General features: G+C 39.4%; 1 protein-coding gene across 1 annotated transcript; it reads left to right on the top strand.

The window, feature by feature from the left end:
• The first annotated feature begins 386 nt into the window (after positions 1-386).
• Positions 387-14,848, top strand: LRRC38 (leucine rich repeat containing 38). The gene is made up of 2 exons (XM_010294377.1): positions 387-1,118; positions 14,595-14,848. Exons 1-2 carry the CDS (start codon positions 491-493, stop codon positions 14,846-14,848), a joined length of 882 nt encoding a protein of 293 aa, XP_010292679.1. The 5' UTR covers positions 387-490.
• Positions 14,849-16,330: the final 1,482 nt, after the last annotated feature.

Here is a 16,330-nt window from a genome sequence, read left to right as displayed (position 1 = left end):
GGATCCTTCCCTGACCCTGGCTTGCATTTCTGTGGGGCATTGGTCACCTTGATGTAGGCTTGTGCTAAGAAACAAAGTAAGTTATTTCATTGGGGTTTATTACCTGGAGGGCTTTTTAAGCATAAGCTGTCAGAGTCACAGGATCAGGTGTGTTTTCCCGTTTGCTGGAATATACAGCAAATATGCAAACAGGCTCTCAGCTTTTTTTAGCTCACAAAAGCAGGGAAGTCCTTTGAAAGATCCTCCCTTTACCCAATCACTTACACTGTACAGCATTACAATATTCTGACAGTGTAAATCCTCACATTTGCCTCCCTCCCTCTTTGCCTCACTCTCCCTCCCCCCTCCCAAGGCTGCTGCTATCGGATCTGTGATGATATGTGATCTCCTGGATACAATCACACACACAAGTACCAGGCACTGCTGCTCAGCTGAGCAAAATGTCTTTCTCTTAGAAGTGGTGCTCATCACAGCTTTCAAATCCTTGACGATGTTGCCATGCTTTCCTTTCTGCCTTCTGCCTTTTTCTGTCTTTGTCTGCCTGCTTTTCTTACCCGTGGGTCATTTTTGCCCTGCTGCCTGTAGCTGTATGGACTACCACACCATAGATTGCCGGGATCAAGGACTCCCAAGTGTTCCTAATCCATTTCCATTGGATGTACGGAAACTTCTTATAGCTGATAACAACATTCAGGCAATACCAGCTGATTTCTTTATATTTTATGGAGATCTAGTCTATTTGGACTTCAGGAATAACTCCCTCACCTCTTTAGAAGAGGGCACTTTTAGCAGTTCTACCAAACTGGTGTATTTAGACTTAAGCTACAACAATTTAACACAGCTTGATGCTGGGATATTCAAATCAGCAGAAAAACTGATAAAATTGAGCCTTGGAAACAATAACCTGGTGGATGTGGATGAGGCTGCTTTCGAGAACCTGGAACAGCTCCAAGTGTTAGAATTGAATGACAATAACTTACAAAGCCTAAATGTGGCAGCCCTAGAAGCGCTTCCTTCCCTGCGGACTATACGCTTAGAGGGCAACCCTTGGGTCTGTGACTGTGACTTTGCCAATCTTTTCAGCTGGATACAGGACAATGCATCTAAGCTCCAGAAAGGTAAAGCTCGGTGGCTTACAGTGCAGTATATACGTTCCTCTGTATGTGTGTCATGGAGGGAAGGAGGGTTCCTGGTCAAATTGTCTGTGTGCTGCCTGCAGTGACCCAAGCTGCATTTTGGTCAAACTATAATTGCATGCTTTCAACAAATGAGTCTATTAAAATGATTCTGGCTTCTTTTTAGCAGCAGCTCTTCCCAGTTAAGAAATAAAATTTAAAAATTAAGCCCTAATAATTTTGATTTATAGCCTAAACTTCACATGGTCAGTGAAAGAGCCTTTTCACATTCATTCAGCCCAGGGCTGGTTCTTTTCCAGACTTCATTTTCTCTCTGGTAAATGTATTTTCTACAATAAGCTCTTTGAGCAACTAAATATTCTGTGCCAGCCCCTTAGGAAAACTGATTTTTCTCTCATTTTACTGATCAGCTATAAAGCTGCTACAGAAGAGTTAAATCCCCATTTTATGCAACTGTGATTGTCTGCCCTTTCCTAGAAGCATTTTGTTGTGGTACCCTGTGTTTGAAACTCTATTCAGTAGCTTCATTTTGGCTCTTTTCATTAAAGCAGCACTGCCTCCAATATTGAGAATAAATTGAAATGGCTCTGGAACACCCCAAAATGCAGGACACACAATTCCGGTATTTGGGCCAGTAATTTTCAGAAAAGCATGGGGGGGAAAGAAAAAGTATTAAGACTGCCATGTATGCGGAATCCAGACTCTTGCTCTGCATTTCCCACCCGACCCCAAAGCCTCTTTTAATCCAGCTTTAGCAGGAGATCATCTCACAGTTCACGCCTCCCAACAAGCACTAGGGCATAAACTCGTGCCATTGAGCCGCCCAGCTGCTCACAGAAGGGAAACTGCTTGGAGCATAAAAACTTTGTAAGGGCTAGAGAGGGTGCCTGGGCTGTGTCTGAGGAGGGATGTCTGTGCGGAAGATGGTGAGAGCAAAAAGGCTGGGGGAAGAATTGCTCAAGAGAACTGGTTGAGGTCAAGTAACTTTCTTTGAGTTCAGACAAAAAGGGGGAAAAATACAGCCTACAGATTTCAGAGGTCTTTTCTTTCCTTTCTTGATCATTAGAGTCTGTAGTCAAGTTATTAAAGTTCTTCCTTTGCTCATGACCTTGGATAACATTTTTTAGTATACTCATCTAGGTTGCCCTAAATACTCTTAGCTGTAAAACAGCTGTTTTAAGGAAGAAGTAATATGAGGAAAAAGTGTTGGGTTTTTTCCTGTCTGCCTCAGTGAAACTTTCATCTTGATTCCTTCTAAATCAAACTTGGGCCTGTTCTCCCACCTTCCCTGATGCTTTAGCTAAAGTTTGCGCTATTTGAACCAAGTATTTGCCCACCTCTCGTGCTAAACTTCCCTGTGCTTTCCATATCTTTTAATGAACTTCTAGATCCTTCCCCTTTATCCAGACTAAGTCTGTTCAGTTTGAGAGTCTGTCCCAGCCCATCTTTTTTCTCTTTTGCCCTGGCAGTGTTTTTAAAGCATATCTGTATGTCTCGAAATCTCAAGTGATTGAGCTTTCCCATAGTATTAGCAGTGTTAGCCAGCGTCTTGCAAGGATAGAGATGCTTTCTCGCAGCATTTTCTCATCCACAGTTGTGTTTCAGCCAAACAGCTCAAAAATTATTAGCTCATCAGGATCTTCCAAAGTTTCAGTTAGATTTGATTGGGAAGACAAGGAGAGAAGGAGCAAATACTCAAATAGTTGGTTTTATCAGAGCTGTCCCCCCGACATGGCCTAAGCAAATGATTTACATTTATTCCCAGGAGCAAATCCTCTGATGTCTTTGCAGCCAGTAATATTGGTGAGATCTAGTGCATGTATGCAGAAAAGCATGCGAAGTCAGCGTTCTCACTGCTGCTTGTGAGCTGCTGCCACAAAAATACTGCCTGTCTCCTTCAATAAACTAGCAAACCATTATTTGCAACGGTGAGGGCAAAACTAAACCCAAAAGAGAAAAGACTGTCTCAATGGCCGCAGTTGTGTGCCTTTCAAAATGACTTCTGGAAAGTCAGTGTAGAACTAATTCTTAGAATTATGATTCGATTGTGTTTTATATCCAGTTTTCAGTTTCTAATGATGTCACAACATTATACCCATTAGGAACTAACCATATTAGCATTGCTTGTCTGGTTATACTTATCCAAAGCCACATTCGCCTGGCCTTTCCTGGGAGTGGTGGGAAGAACACACCAGAAGATTCAATGTTCAGACTCCCTGGCTTCCTCGTGAGACTACCATAAGCCTGGAGACAGAAGTATTCTTGTAGCAAATACATCAAGATAAGTAGGGCAGCAGGCATTATGTCTGGAAATACAGCAAAAGAAAAAGATAGGGATACGTTTTCAGGGTGCAAGAAAAGAGTGCAGTTGGCTGCATGCTTTTCCTTTATAATTCTGCAGCAGCTCAAGCATATGCATTGCATGGCCTAGACAAAGAGCAGGAAGGAAAAAGGAGTTGGCTGGTGTTTTTCTTCTCTCTTTAAGAATAAACTGTGATTGGCAGTACAGAATGGTTCCATGACAGATTGAAGTTCCCCAACTTTAAATGGCAGACTTTGTAACCTGGGTCTACTGAGAAGGGAAACAGTGTGGAAGGATGAATGACAGTAAACTTGCATGGATGATCCCCAGTCCTTTCACGAAAAGTACAAAGTCCTGCAAAGAAACTGAAGGCTCTGCACACTGTTGTGTGTCTTATGCTGGCTTGGGATGCTTCAGAATGCATTAGACAAGAAAGGCTATGCCAAAGCAGAAAAGAAGCACGCTCCCAAGCAGCCTGGGAATGAACTAGGATCCAGGGCTGCCATTTGCAAGTGTCTCTGTAGCATAGCAGTCCCTCAAGATTCATAACTGGTAGCAAGAAACAGGAGATAAATGGCTGGGAGAAATACATTGACAGATAAATTTAGGTTTGAGGCATTCATTTTGTTTCCTCGCTTTGAATGACTTATAAAATAGTTTAATGTGCCCTGCCTGCATGTCTGAGAGAAATCACTCAAACTGTTAACTATTTACTAAGCCCAGCCACGGCTCCACCTTTCATTTTAGCGCTGCAGCAAAATGGCATGTTAGTCAAGGCTATCCTTGTTTTTTGAAAAAGAAATACCGAGTTGATTTTAAAATTGGAGTTTTGTCAATGTGAACTGAAATCTCGATAATTGATCCTGAAGCATTCCGCCTCTGTAACTAAGGCCTCTGGAGAACTCGGTGGTTTGAACAAAAGCCATACTTCAACTCATTAGTTTTGCAAAAGCCAGGTCCATTTTCTTTCTGGCACACTACCAGAAATAGCTTGTAAAGTTATAACTTAGGCTGACCTGTCTGACTAGCTGACTGTAAAGCCTCTTCCCAGCTGAGCTGCCTTTGCACATCTCACTTGTCGCTTCACACAAACAGCTGGGATTTGAATCATTTTACAGATCCCAGCATTTATTCATCTAACCTAAATTTCTAAATAAAGGCTTAATTTGCAGCAAGTGAGTACTCTCACATGCCAGATTTGCAGGCAGAATTATTAAAGAAACTGCACTAAAAGTTTTGCAGTTAAACTCAGCACTTTAAAAGAGCAAACATATTTTTATACTTGTAAAAAAGATATTAAAACCATCATTTCCATCACACTCCAAAACCAAACCACATTTTTTCCCTCTGATTTGATTATTAATTGATTAAAAACAAATTAGTGTGTATAGCGCAGAGTAGACAAAGGAACTGTGAGGATCAGTGGAAAGGTCATAAGTGGAGAATAGATAACAGTTCTTTTTCCTAGAGAAGACAGAGTGTTCGCTGTGGGTCAAAATGCTTAAGTTATAAAATTTACAAAGATTTTCTGTAGAAGGATGTTTGATTTTATAGGCATTTGGTGAGCCTAAACAGCAGCATGATGGCCAATGATTCATATTAAAGGTTTCTCATTAGGAGGAGCATGGAGATTGTTGTAAGATCTCTATCCCTTCAAAGATAGGTGTGAAAACTTTCATGGAAGATTTTACTCCATGGAGGGCAAGCAAAGGCTCAGAACAAAAATATCTTGAAAGAACAAAGGTCTAAGCTGGTCTTAAATGTATTACGGAAAGAATTCAAGGAACTCATATGTCTGAGGTGTATGCTATTATGTTTTATTGTCTGCTCACCTATGTTTGATCCATCTTCCTGAATTTTACAAAAGCAATTGACAAGGCTGAAGTTCTCTAAAGTGAGAATTGAAGAAAACAGAGGAGGAAAAAGAGAGTTTGTTTGGACTTTGGCAGAAGACATTAAGAAAAATATGAATAAAAGCAGGAGAGGTACTGAATAAAGGGAAGGATGGTTATAGATTGAGCTAAATAATCTTGGGGCATAATGTTTCAAAATTTTGAATTCAGTGATGTTTAAGGAAATTTGGCATTCATTTTTTTTGAGACCAAGAGTCACCTTTGAGATTCCTGGCATTTTCTGCTTCAACGGGAGCTGGAAATCCTACAAAAATACTTAGTAATTTCTCGTATTTGGAAGGGCTTTCTTTTGCTTTCAGAGCTTGTTCTGTATTACATTTTATCGTGGCTAAAAATGCACTTTTCCTTTCTTGTCTCATCTCTTCACCTACTTTTTTTTAGTAATGCTGTTTGAAACTCAAGGCTCGTCCAGCAAAAGGTTGTTGCTGGTGTACATGACCTACAGAATTAAGGTTTATGAACGCTTCCATTTCACTGTCTAAATACAAATGGCTTTGATGGAATAAATTTTTGGTGAAAGATGCTGTTTAAAAATAGCGCGTAGCACTGCAGAAGACATTTCTTGAACCCCTCTGAGGTTCTCATCTCGTCGAAGAGATTGGATTCAGATAAAATGCACATAACAAAGAAATACAAGTAATCTGCAGTGGCCGCATTGAAGTGCTTTGTAGAGATCTCCGTTGTTGATTTTTACTTTCTGTGAACATGCTTTGGGCAGCTGTGCCTGCGACCTTGTTTGCTAATGACTAATGCATTTTTAACATTACTTTTAATTAGACTTTAACTGTTCCTTGGAGTGTGACTGTAGTGTCTTCTTACTGTCATCTTGCCCTCGTTTTGCCTTTTACTTTTTTTCTTCTCGGTATCTTTGGAAAAAACTTTCTGGGAAATTGTGTAGAGTTTCTGTGATTGCACGAAATAGTGTCTCTACTTTTTGTGCCGGATGCAACAGGGTTTTCTCAACACCGTTTTGTGTGTGTGTGTTTTTACATACTCTAAGCTCCCCACTATCCATTGCAAGAATGAAAAGTTTTGCTGCCTTCTATTAAAACAGTATTAGAAAGACTTTTTAGTGACTTGATGAGAAGATTTAGACTGAGCATTTTTATGGGTAGCCTGTGTACACTGATATTTCCAGAAAGACTTGAAAAATTCATTCAGAATTGGCCGTCAACAGCATTCCAAGGCAGAACTGTATCCTAAAGTAGGATAATCGCTGAACTTTACTGTAAGAAAGTTCACTAATGGCAGCAAATCCTATGTCACAGCACACAGGCCGTAGTGACATAGTGACATGGCCTGAAAACAGGCCATGTTTTCCTCTTCATTTGGTCAAATGTTGCTCCATTTTGGAGAGTTGTGTTCACAAGACTACAAATTTTTAAGATACTCAGAGGGTTTTTTAGTGTCAGTACTGATACAGATGCTGTTTAGCTACTTTCAAGACTTCTGTGTAGCTAATGCCTCAATATGGATGGATAGGTCAATTCTGGTAGAGTGGATTATTTCCAGGTAAAGACTGGCTCTGCAAAAGCATAGGAGAGAAGGATGGCAGTGAAAGGTGGTAGGAAAAAGCAAGAGCAGGTGACAATGAGACTGTAAGCAGCCTTCTGGAACAGGGAAATCAGTCTGAACTCAGTACTAAAAGAAAGCAGTTATGAGATTCAGAAGTGAATCAGTGTAGTGAGAAGAATGGATTAATTTTTGTAAGCCTGTTTGGAAAGACTGTGCCGGGACGTGATTATCTCTTGCTTCTTAGGCTCTTTCTATAATCCCATTCCAATCTAAGATTTATTACTAAACTTATTCTGTAAATAAAATAACATCTTACTTCACTAGTCTAGGCCTTTCTAGTAGCCCTGGGCTCACTGAAAATGTTAAACATCTTCAAAACAAAGCATCATAACTACATGAGAGTTATGAAACACAGGTTTCATTTGACCTTCTAACCTAAAAGCCAGTGAAACAACGGCGCATTTTGTAAGTCCTCTTGACTTATCATTCTTTATCAGTGCCTGTTTATTCATCTGCTATGTAGAGAAGGCTGCTTTAACTTCCTGTACTAATATAGAACCAGAGCAAGCTTCAGCTAAAAAGGACAGACTGTTCTGTCCATTACAGCCGTTCAGTTCTTCTCCGAGTATCACACACATGCTAGCATATCACTAGTTCAGAACTTAATATTGGTTTTTTGGAAAGCAATTAAAAGCCTTAAGACATTTCACACATTCAGCAGCTTTTATTCTGTTCGAGCAGGAACTCCTAACAGAAATTAGATTCCCTAACAAGCGCATCAAATGTGTTTCTATATATACATATATAAATATATAATTTGATATCCTAGTCATTTTCAGTAAAATGATCTGACTGCCACTGGCTTTTCGCTCTGTTTCTTCCATCTTAAGGTTTTTTGGAGTACTTCCATCTTTCTCGGATTTGAAGATGTGAGGACAGCATTTGCAGATGTGAACACCTAATGTTCAACTTTATATTTAGGCATTGAAACAAACTGTTAAGTAACCCCTAATGGTGACCTGTGAGACTTTAGGGCACTTGGCCATAAAAAGTTTTATTTTGGGACCTAAATCTAGGCTTCAGGTTTTTTTAAGCCTTACTGTGCTGATAGCTTGAGGCTATTTCCAATGAAATTTCATATCTCTTCAGAGGTAATGCCTCTCTCATTGCTTATTAATACATCTAATACATTAGTGACAGTATTTAAGTAGACTAAATAGAGCTATAGCCAGAGGCAAAATATGATACAAGAAATAAAATGCCACATTTAAATATTTCAAGTCTGTCAGCTGCATTCAGCAGCATGAGAGAACAGCTAAATTCCACCCAAAAGGGCAAATTCCAATGTTACATTTTTTAAAAAAAATTTTTTGGAAATAGAATACTATAGTGCTCTTACACTTATTGTATAGATAGTAATGAACACATCTGCATGAAGCTCACTTAAATGTTTATGGCTTCAGATATTTTTCTGGATGTATTTCCTATACATACCAGTGTATGTATGACTGGGCATTTTCATTACTTCATGCCATTCTACATTGCTGAATGTTAGGAAACTTTCTCTTGATACCTGTTTTTTTTGTGAACTCTACAAAGACCCAACGGAATTGAGGCCTCTTTTTTAAACTCAGCATCCAAAATTATAGCTGGGAAATCTCGCTCTGAGGGTTAACAAACAGACCATAATATTGAAATCATAATGAATTCCAGAAGTTCTCCAGTAAAAGATATAGTCCGTATAGGTATTAGAAATAAGCAAAGACAGAAATACACAAGGAGTCCTTCGAAATAGTCAGGTAGACCTGGAGTAAACGATACCTCTTGCTGCTTGTCGTTAGCTGGAGGAACTTAGAACAAAACTCACAATACAGTATGTCATTAGTCAACATATCTGGGGAAGACCCATGTCAGATCCAAGAGCAGGAGCAGACAACTTCAGTGCACTTTATGGTCCAGCCAATGTTTGAAATCTCCTGATCAAACAGTACCTGTGAGAAACATAGTTGAATTATGGCTACCAAGTACCATCAGAATGCTACTGAAACTTGGTATCTGGGGTTTCGTGGGTTTTCTGAGATGGGAAGATCAGTACAGTTATAACTTGGGGCATTACAGCATTGTCAGTCTGCTTCCATTAATTTACAAGGAAATTATTATTTGTGTAAAGACTGGTTTCAGGCTGCATCCATTTTGTAAGAGCTTCACTTTTGCAAGGGAAGTATTTCAGCCTCTGACTGCAATACAAGTAGGCCTGTGCATAGTCCTTTACAGAAACAAATGCAAAGTGTTTATTAGGACCTAGCTACAGCTTAATTGCCTACAATTTATTGTCAAGGTTGAAGCGCTAGACTTCAGCAGGGTTAATACTCTAGCAGTAAGGCATCTCAAAGTCATATTGTTCTAAAACCTATTAGGGAATTCCATTGAAATAAACCCTACCTGGAACCCTCCTGTATCACTTCTTTATAAACACATGTATCTTTTTTAAAAAAAAAAAAACAAACCCATGCCTTTCCTTTTAACATTGTGGTTCTAGAATTCCAGCATTTTCACACTTCCCATGTTACTTAGACGATCTATTCCTCAGGGTACAGACCCATATTTTCATCTTATTTTATTTTTTCAGTGTCAAGAGACAAGCCTATATAGAATCTAGCACCCGTCCCTTGTCTGGGACTTCAAAGCACTCCCTTTTTAAAAGCAAACAATACATTACAGCTTGCTGGTATAGTTCATCTGCTTCTTCAGACGGTGTAGCGGAAAGATACAAAGTGTCTGACATTGTCCTTGGGACAGCTGGAGTTATTACAGATAATGTGATGGCCCTGACCAAAATAACACAAGCTATATATTTATAACACTCACACTTGTTATTTCATTTACAGATTTGTTTGGTATGAAGAAGCAACTCTTTGAACATGTTGTGGGAGCAATGAGATATATATAACCATCATCAAAGGTTTTCTTGCTGCAGCCAAGCACTAAATACCAAACTTCTTTGCGATATCTTTTACAAGAAACCTGGCTGATATTTTTTTAAAATAATAAATTGAACAGGTTCTACAGAATAAATAAAAAAAAACACAAAACAAAGCCCCCAAGAAACCAACACCCAAACAAACTATAAAAAAAAATACCATTCAAGTGGTTAAATTAGAGCACTAAAGTTAAATGGCACTTTCCTGTCCTCTGGAAATATGTGTGTGGGGACAGGTTTGACTGAGCCAGTCTATATGCAACAGAATCACCCAGAGGAAAAAAACCCTACACTTTATAATTAATACTGCTCCCTTTATAGAAGCCATTCTTTTGTTCATTGTTCATGCAGAGGGTGTCTGATGACCTGGGATTACTTCCTGCCCAAGCAAAGAACAAAATTGGATCTATTGCCAGGCATGAATGTAATAGGACAGGTGGAGTACAGAACATCACACACAGAATCACAGAATCACTAAGGTTGGAAAGGACCTTCAAGATCATCAAGTCCAACCATTAACCCAATGCCACCATGTCCCCTAAACCATGTTCTGAAGCGCCTTATCCACATCATCTACACACATTGGATTCTCATGTCGTAAGGACAACCTACTTTTAAATAATGTAAAGAAAGTGACATGTTTCTATGGAAGGAAGCAGATGAAATGCTATTGTTCATATGTCATCTTAAGCAGACATGCATGTGACCTCCAGATTATGATGTTTTCAGGTAAGCAGTTACAAGCTCTGGTGCAATAACCACTGCATTAGCTTTGGGAGGAGAAATTCCTTGTGCTACCAGTGATATAGCTGCTAGTCTTACTACTGTTACAAATGAACAGCCTGTTCCAAATTCTCTTTGGAGTCGAAAGAAAAGCTTCTGTTAACTGTATTGGGTTTTGCAATAGTGTCACGACACAGCAAAGAAAAACATTCACCGAACAGGATGGACTAATAAATGTTCCCCTCTCCCTCAGCCGCTGGCATGTGCTTCCAGCACAATTTTAGCAGACTGCCTTGTGTGTGGATAGGAGAGGTCAGTTCATTCTGTCTTGTTGAAAAGATGGTGTATACACAGGGTGGCTGAAACTACAGCCGGAAGCTAGCCAGACCTCTGTACTGGCCCCTGGTTTATGATGCTGTATTATTCTCAATGACTAAGAATTCTGTAAAAAACTTGAGGCTAAGCTGGCACGTTGGAGTGTCACAGAATAAAGCACGTAGAAAATTCCCATCTAATCTATTCGGTTTGAGAACATGACCTAGATTCCAGTACCCATGGCTACATGGAGAGGAGGTTTTTTATTTCTCGTTACTGTGTAATCAAACTCAAAATCATTACAGTACGCTGATTCTCATAACAAGAAATACCCTCTAAGTGACTTGGTATGTTGCAGATTATTTTCTATTTGTATGTGTGTTGTGATGTTAGGTGAAAGCATCTGGGGAATAGGAAAAGAGCTTACAGTCTACAGGCTCAGTTTTGATCCATGGCAAAGCTGCTGTTGGTAACAGTCATGAATAAGCAGGCTTTTACTTCTCACTCTGTAGGATCCTGGGCAAATACTCCCATACTAAGTTATTTCTAGAGGCAAGGGCTGCAGTATGTAGAACTGCTTAGAACACTAGTTTTATTTTGGAGTCTTTTTTGCTCTGTCTCTTGAATATATTCTTTTTCTACTTCCTTCCTTATGGAAGCTTAGATCTTGATAAAACTCCAGTTTATCAAGGCCACTCCAGCACAACTGTCATTTTAAAAGCTGGCGGGTGAGGACACCAGAGAATTTCTTTTGCAGTTTGTTGGAGAATGGATGAGGGAATGCGATCATGGCTCCATGGAGGAGCCTTGTGATTCAATCTTGACATAAGTTAGCCAGACTAGGCCGCGGTGGAAAATTTCGAGTTATGCTGGCAAGGGAGACAAGAAGGTCGTACTGACCTTGCACTGTGCCCGTAAACAGCTAAGAGGAAGTAAGAAAAACAGGATGGAACCCGGACCACGTAGCAGTATCTGGCATTGGGAAGCTGGTAAACAGCTGGACATCTGCAGAGCTTGGCCTTGAGGAGAAGGAGCTGTGATAAACAGCTAAGAAGAAGTAAGGAAAACAGGATGGAACCCGGACCACGTAGCAGTAACCACAAGTAGGAGGAGTATGATAATGTAATCTTTAGAGCTAAGCCAATGATTGTAAGACAAGTATGCATAAGGTAGAACTCAGTGTATAAATATGTGTAGGGTTTTGCAATAAAGTTGAAGCTTGCTTTATCACTCACATTGAGTCGACTGCTTGTCTCCCCTCGCTCGTCGCAGCAGTTGGTCACAAATAGAAAAAGTAGAGTTGTTTATGGTAACCTGTGCACTCTTTCTGTAGACAAGCTGTGAGCATGGCTCAGCTGCTATGAAAATGGTCTCAACAGCTACTATAGTAGTTTGCTTTACAGGAACCCAGTTGTATAGAAACTTGTTTTTTCTTGTGCTTGCTACAGGTGAAATGGGATTTGTTTAGGTGCCATATTCACTTGGACCAGGCTTTTCTGCCAAAATACTGCAATAATTTTTTCCTATTAGCAAGGAACTTCCTCTTCAAATGATTTTGTGATGTTACGTTCATTTTCTTGCTGTTTCTATACAACAGCAGTAACTGCTTTGATTGCTGTCAACATCATGTTGATTTATTGAAAACTGTTTGTTTTTTAAATTCCTATTAAAAAGGACACAGGTCTTGGAATTCCAGACTGTGGCTTTTCACTCCTCCCTTATTTCTTACGGTTTTGAATAGGGAAGGATATCCATTTGTGTCCTCTTTTGATTGTCACTCCATTGACCCCTAGAGTTACTGTTCCCAAGTCTTGATGAAAAGAAAATATGGACCTGGTGAACAACTCTCATTTCTTTCAGTAGAAAGGTTTGTACTTAGAAAGGAGCTCTATCACAAGCTGTAGAGTCTAATAGTGTGTACTTCCTCTGGCCACCCGTGCAGTCACAGATGAAAATAAGTCACACAGAATCACACAGAATCACACAGAAACACTAGGTTGGAAGGGACCTTCAAGATCATCAAGTCCAACCATTAATCCAGCGCCACCATGTTCCCTAGTCGGTCCAGTATGTCAGCTTGTATGCAAGCCTTGATATATATGAATACTGCAGGCTCTAGATTTTCAAAAAATCTTAGAGGATGTTTGAAACCATGTGGCTCCTTTACCTTCCCGGCCAGCTCCATAGACAGGAGGCTTCAAAGATCTGGAAAGCAAGTTGCCTCACAATCTGGTATGCATTGCCAGTGCATTCCAGGCTCAGAGAAGAAAACATAGCGTGTATTCAGGTGGCAGTTTGCCTAGAGGAAACCATTCAGCCTTGGGCATGCTGACTGTTGTCCTATTCTGCTGGCAGCTTTTATTGCATTGTCAGTGAGAGGAGCATGAGAAAGAGGGAATGCAAAAGACCTTTAAGCAAATAGGGCAGATAGAGTATGGCTTTTAGGGATCAAAATTTAGTATAAACATCATTACAAGGTCAAGTAAGTCAGGGTGATAACTGGATCCATAGTAGACTTAGCTAAAACTCCCTCTCAAATCAGCATAACAGCTGGGCTGGATCCAGACAACCGGTCAGGTTTGCACCACTAACCCTGGGAGCCTGGGTTTAGTAGTAAAACATCATATGCCGTAGCTATTCAGCCACAAGAAAAATGGGATTCACAAAAGCAGAGGAAATCTTATCGTCACACATTCCTTATTTAAAGTGACATAATGGCTATATGGTAGAGCTGTGTGATGGAAACACCCTATACGCTGTGTGCACACAGCAATGCAGAGTCAAAAACTGGGAATCCATTCTGTCATCATTAGCAGACAGTAAAAGTGTATCAAGTAAACCAGCAGCAGTTCCTGTGTCATTAATACACAACTCTTGTATTTCCCCTTTACATTCATATCCTTAATAGCAAGATAAAAGCTTGCAATGGAACAGCCATGCAGACTTAATTCACGTCATTATTTGTTCCATTCTAGCCCTGTTAATATACTCTCCTGATTTTCCCCTGTTGTGAATAAAGAGGGAGTTAGGCATATGCAGTGAACTGTATGCTTTTACTGTCCAGTATCAAACTATATTCTTACCAGTTTTTAAATTTGGATTTTTTTGCTTTCACTATGAAGAACCCAGCTCTGGGCATTCTTCAGTAATGCCTGGAGGGATAATATCTGCTGGTCTGCGTGTCCTTGTGACAGACAGAGAGTAAAGGTGAAAGCAGGTCATAGAGAAACAAGCATCCACCAAATCTAAGCTGCTGTTTTGACTAGAAGAAAAAGACAACTATAGTTTTGGAACTACAAGGAAAAAAAGTAGTGTAGAAGGCAGTAAGGCTTGGAAGGAACTTCAGTATCCCTGTTACCCTGTTTTGGAGTCAACTTGTATTCAGATGGGGTAGCTGGGAAGTGCTTCCAGGTCTGCAGATTTAGATGCATCCAGGGTTCAACATTCACTTTTTTAAATCCTCAAAACCATGGTCCTATGTCATACCTGACCTCCTGGAAGACTGAAGGTGAAATAACATAATTTCCAAGAGCCAATCAAGGTGTTGTGTAATGGCTTTTGGATAGTGACAGATTTTGTTACATTTTTCCCTGAAGTCTATAGAAATTCTTAAACATAAAATTTTTCTTCAGCAATTCAATCTCTGACTGGAGCAACAGAAGGATCCATCAATATTCCACTGATTTATTTCCCTTTCCTCTTCTTTGCAGGTCTCCATGAAATCCAGTGTTCCCTGCCTGTAGAAAATAGAAGAATCTTTCTGAATGAATTATCTGAGGTCAGCTTTAGTGAATGCAAATTTAGTTTGTCATTGACGGACCTTTTTATCATCATCTTCTCTGGAGTCGCAGTTTCCATTGCTGCTATTCTATCAAGCTTCTTCTTAGCAACTCTAGTACACTGCTTCCAAAGATGTGCTCCCAGTAAAGATGACGATGATGATGAAGACGACAGTGAGGACTGAACTTAGTCTATATACTTAAGTTTCCTTGGTTTATAAGTTATTAGATCATCAGCCAAAGTCTAGGAAGAAAGCAAGTAGAGTAAAAGCTTTAAATATTAATTAATTGAAATCCCAATGTGTAAAGATCCCTTCTAATCTCATGACAGTCACAGGTAGGCATTGCAGCTTGCATCTGAGACTGTTAGCTTTGTTTACCTATGTAACCTGATGCGATGAGACTGGGTTAATTTCTATGATCCTTAATCAAACACTGCATTTAAATTTGAAGATTGGAGGAAAAAGGGGGAAAGGCAAAAAAAAAAGTTCCAGTGTTTTAAAAGACTAACTCACAGCTTCCAGGTTGTCCTTCTGATGAGATGCAGATTCCTGTAAGTGCTTAATAGCTTGTTCTAAATGCACTTTAAAAAGGACTGGCTAGATGGAGGCATTTCAACTGGAAAATACGGAAGCAATTTAAAATGATGTCCTTCCTAGATCTAAGTAATGGGAGATTCTGTTAAGCTCACACAACTTTAGAAGTAACAAAACACAATTAAAATCATTCCTAGAATTGGAGAAGGCATTATAGGAGGGTTGGCATTTTCTCTCTACAAATGTTCTCTATAAACATTCATCCTCCATTTAATGACAGCATTTGCAGGCATCATACAGCTAAAAAAAGGTTTTTTTCTATAAGTGAATACGATTCTAGATCTGAGTCATCCACTGCAGCTGCCTGGCATCAATTTGGTCATGGCACAAATACTAAATATAAAATTCTTTGGCATTTTTAGATGCAATGAAGTAAAGGATTTCCCTTCCCTGTAATGCTAGGCAGAAGTAACTGTTGCGGTATGCAGTCTGTTTAGTTATTTTAAAACACTAAGGGCTATATTCTGCTCCTGATTATACTAGAGTAACACAACTGAAGTGAACATCATGATCCAAATTGGCAACTGTATAAACAAGAATGGAATCTGGCCCAAGATGTATCTGACTGTCTTATAGATTTGTCAAAACTTGAGCTCTTCTATATAGCAGTAGATATTTTTGTTAAAATTAAAAAAGACATTTATTACAAGCAATTTTTGGAATAGTGCTGGGCAGCTTTTTAGGATAAGTATATTTTTAAAATATTTGTAATGGAAATATTTTTTTAAAGCTCTGTATTTAAAGTATTATCTAGAGTAGCTGTGAGGGTTTAAAGTAATGAATAACATAGTAATAAACAATCTAAGGACTGTATGCTATTATTAAAAAAATAGATCTGATAAGAAGTAGCATCTGTTTAACCACTGTAAATGCTATTATTTCTTAAAAAACACTCTGGTTAAAATATTGCCTTGCTCAGTTAATATGAATGGTCTTTTATGGACAGTTAGTTCCAAATCTCTTGTATCTGTTTTGCTACTTGTTTGGGCAGACAGGATTGAGTTACCCCGTGTGTGTTAAGGGGTAACATGGTCCAGCAGATAGGGTACAAGATTAGGACTCGACCCTCCT

This window comes from Phaethon lepturus, unplaced genomic scaffold (assembly GCF_000687285.1).
Source record: "Phaethon lepturus isolate BGI_N335 unplaced genomic scaffold, ASM68728v1 scaffold10719, whole genome shotgun sequence".
Classification (NCBI taxonomy): Eukaryota; Metazoa; Chordata; class Aves; order Phaethontiformes; family Phaethontidae; genus Phaethon; species Phaethon lepturus.
The sequence above is the reverse complement of the archived record's forward strand: the minus strand, read 5'-3'. Positions and strand labels throughout refer to the sequence as shown.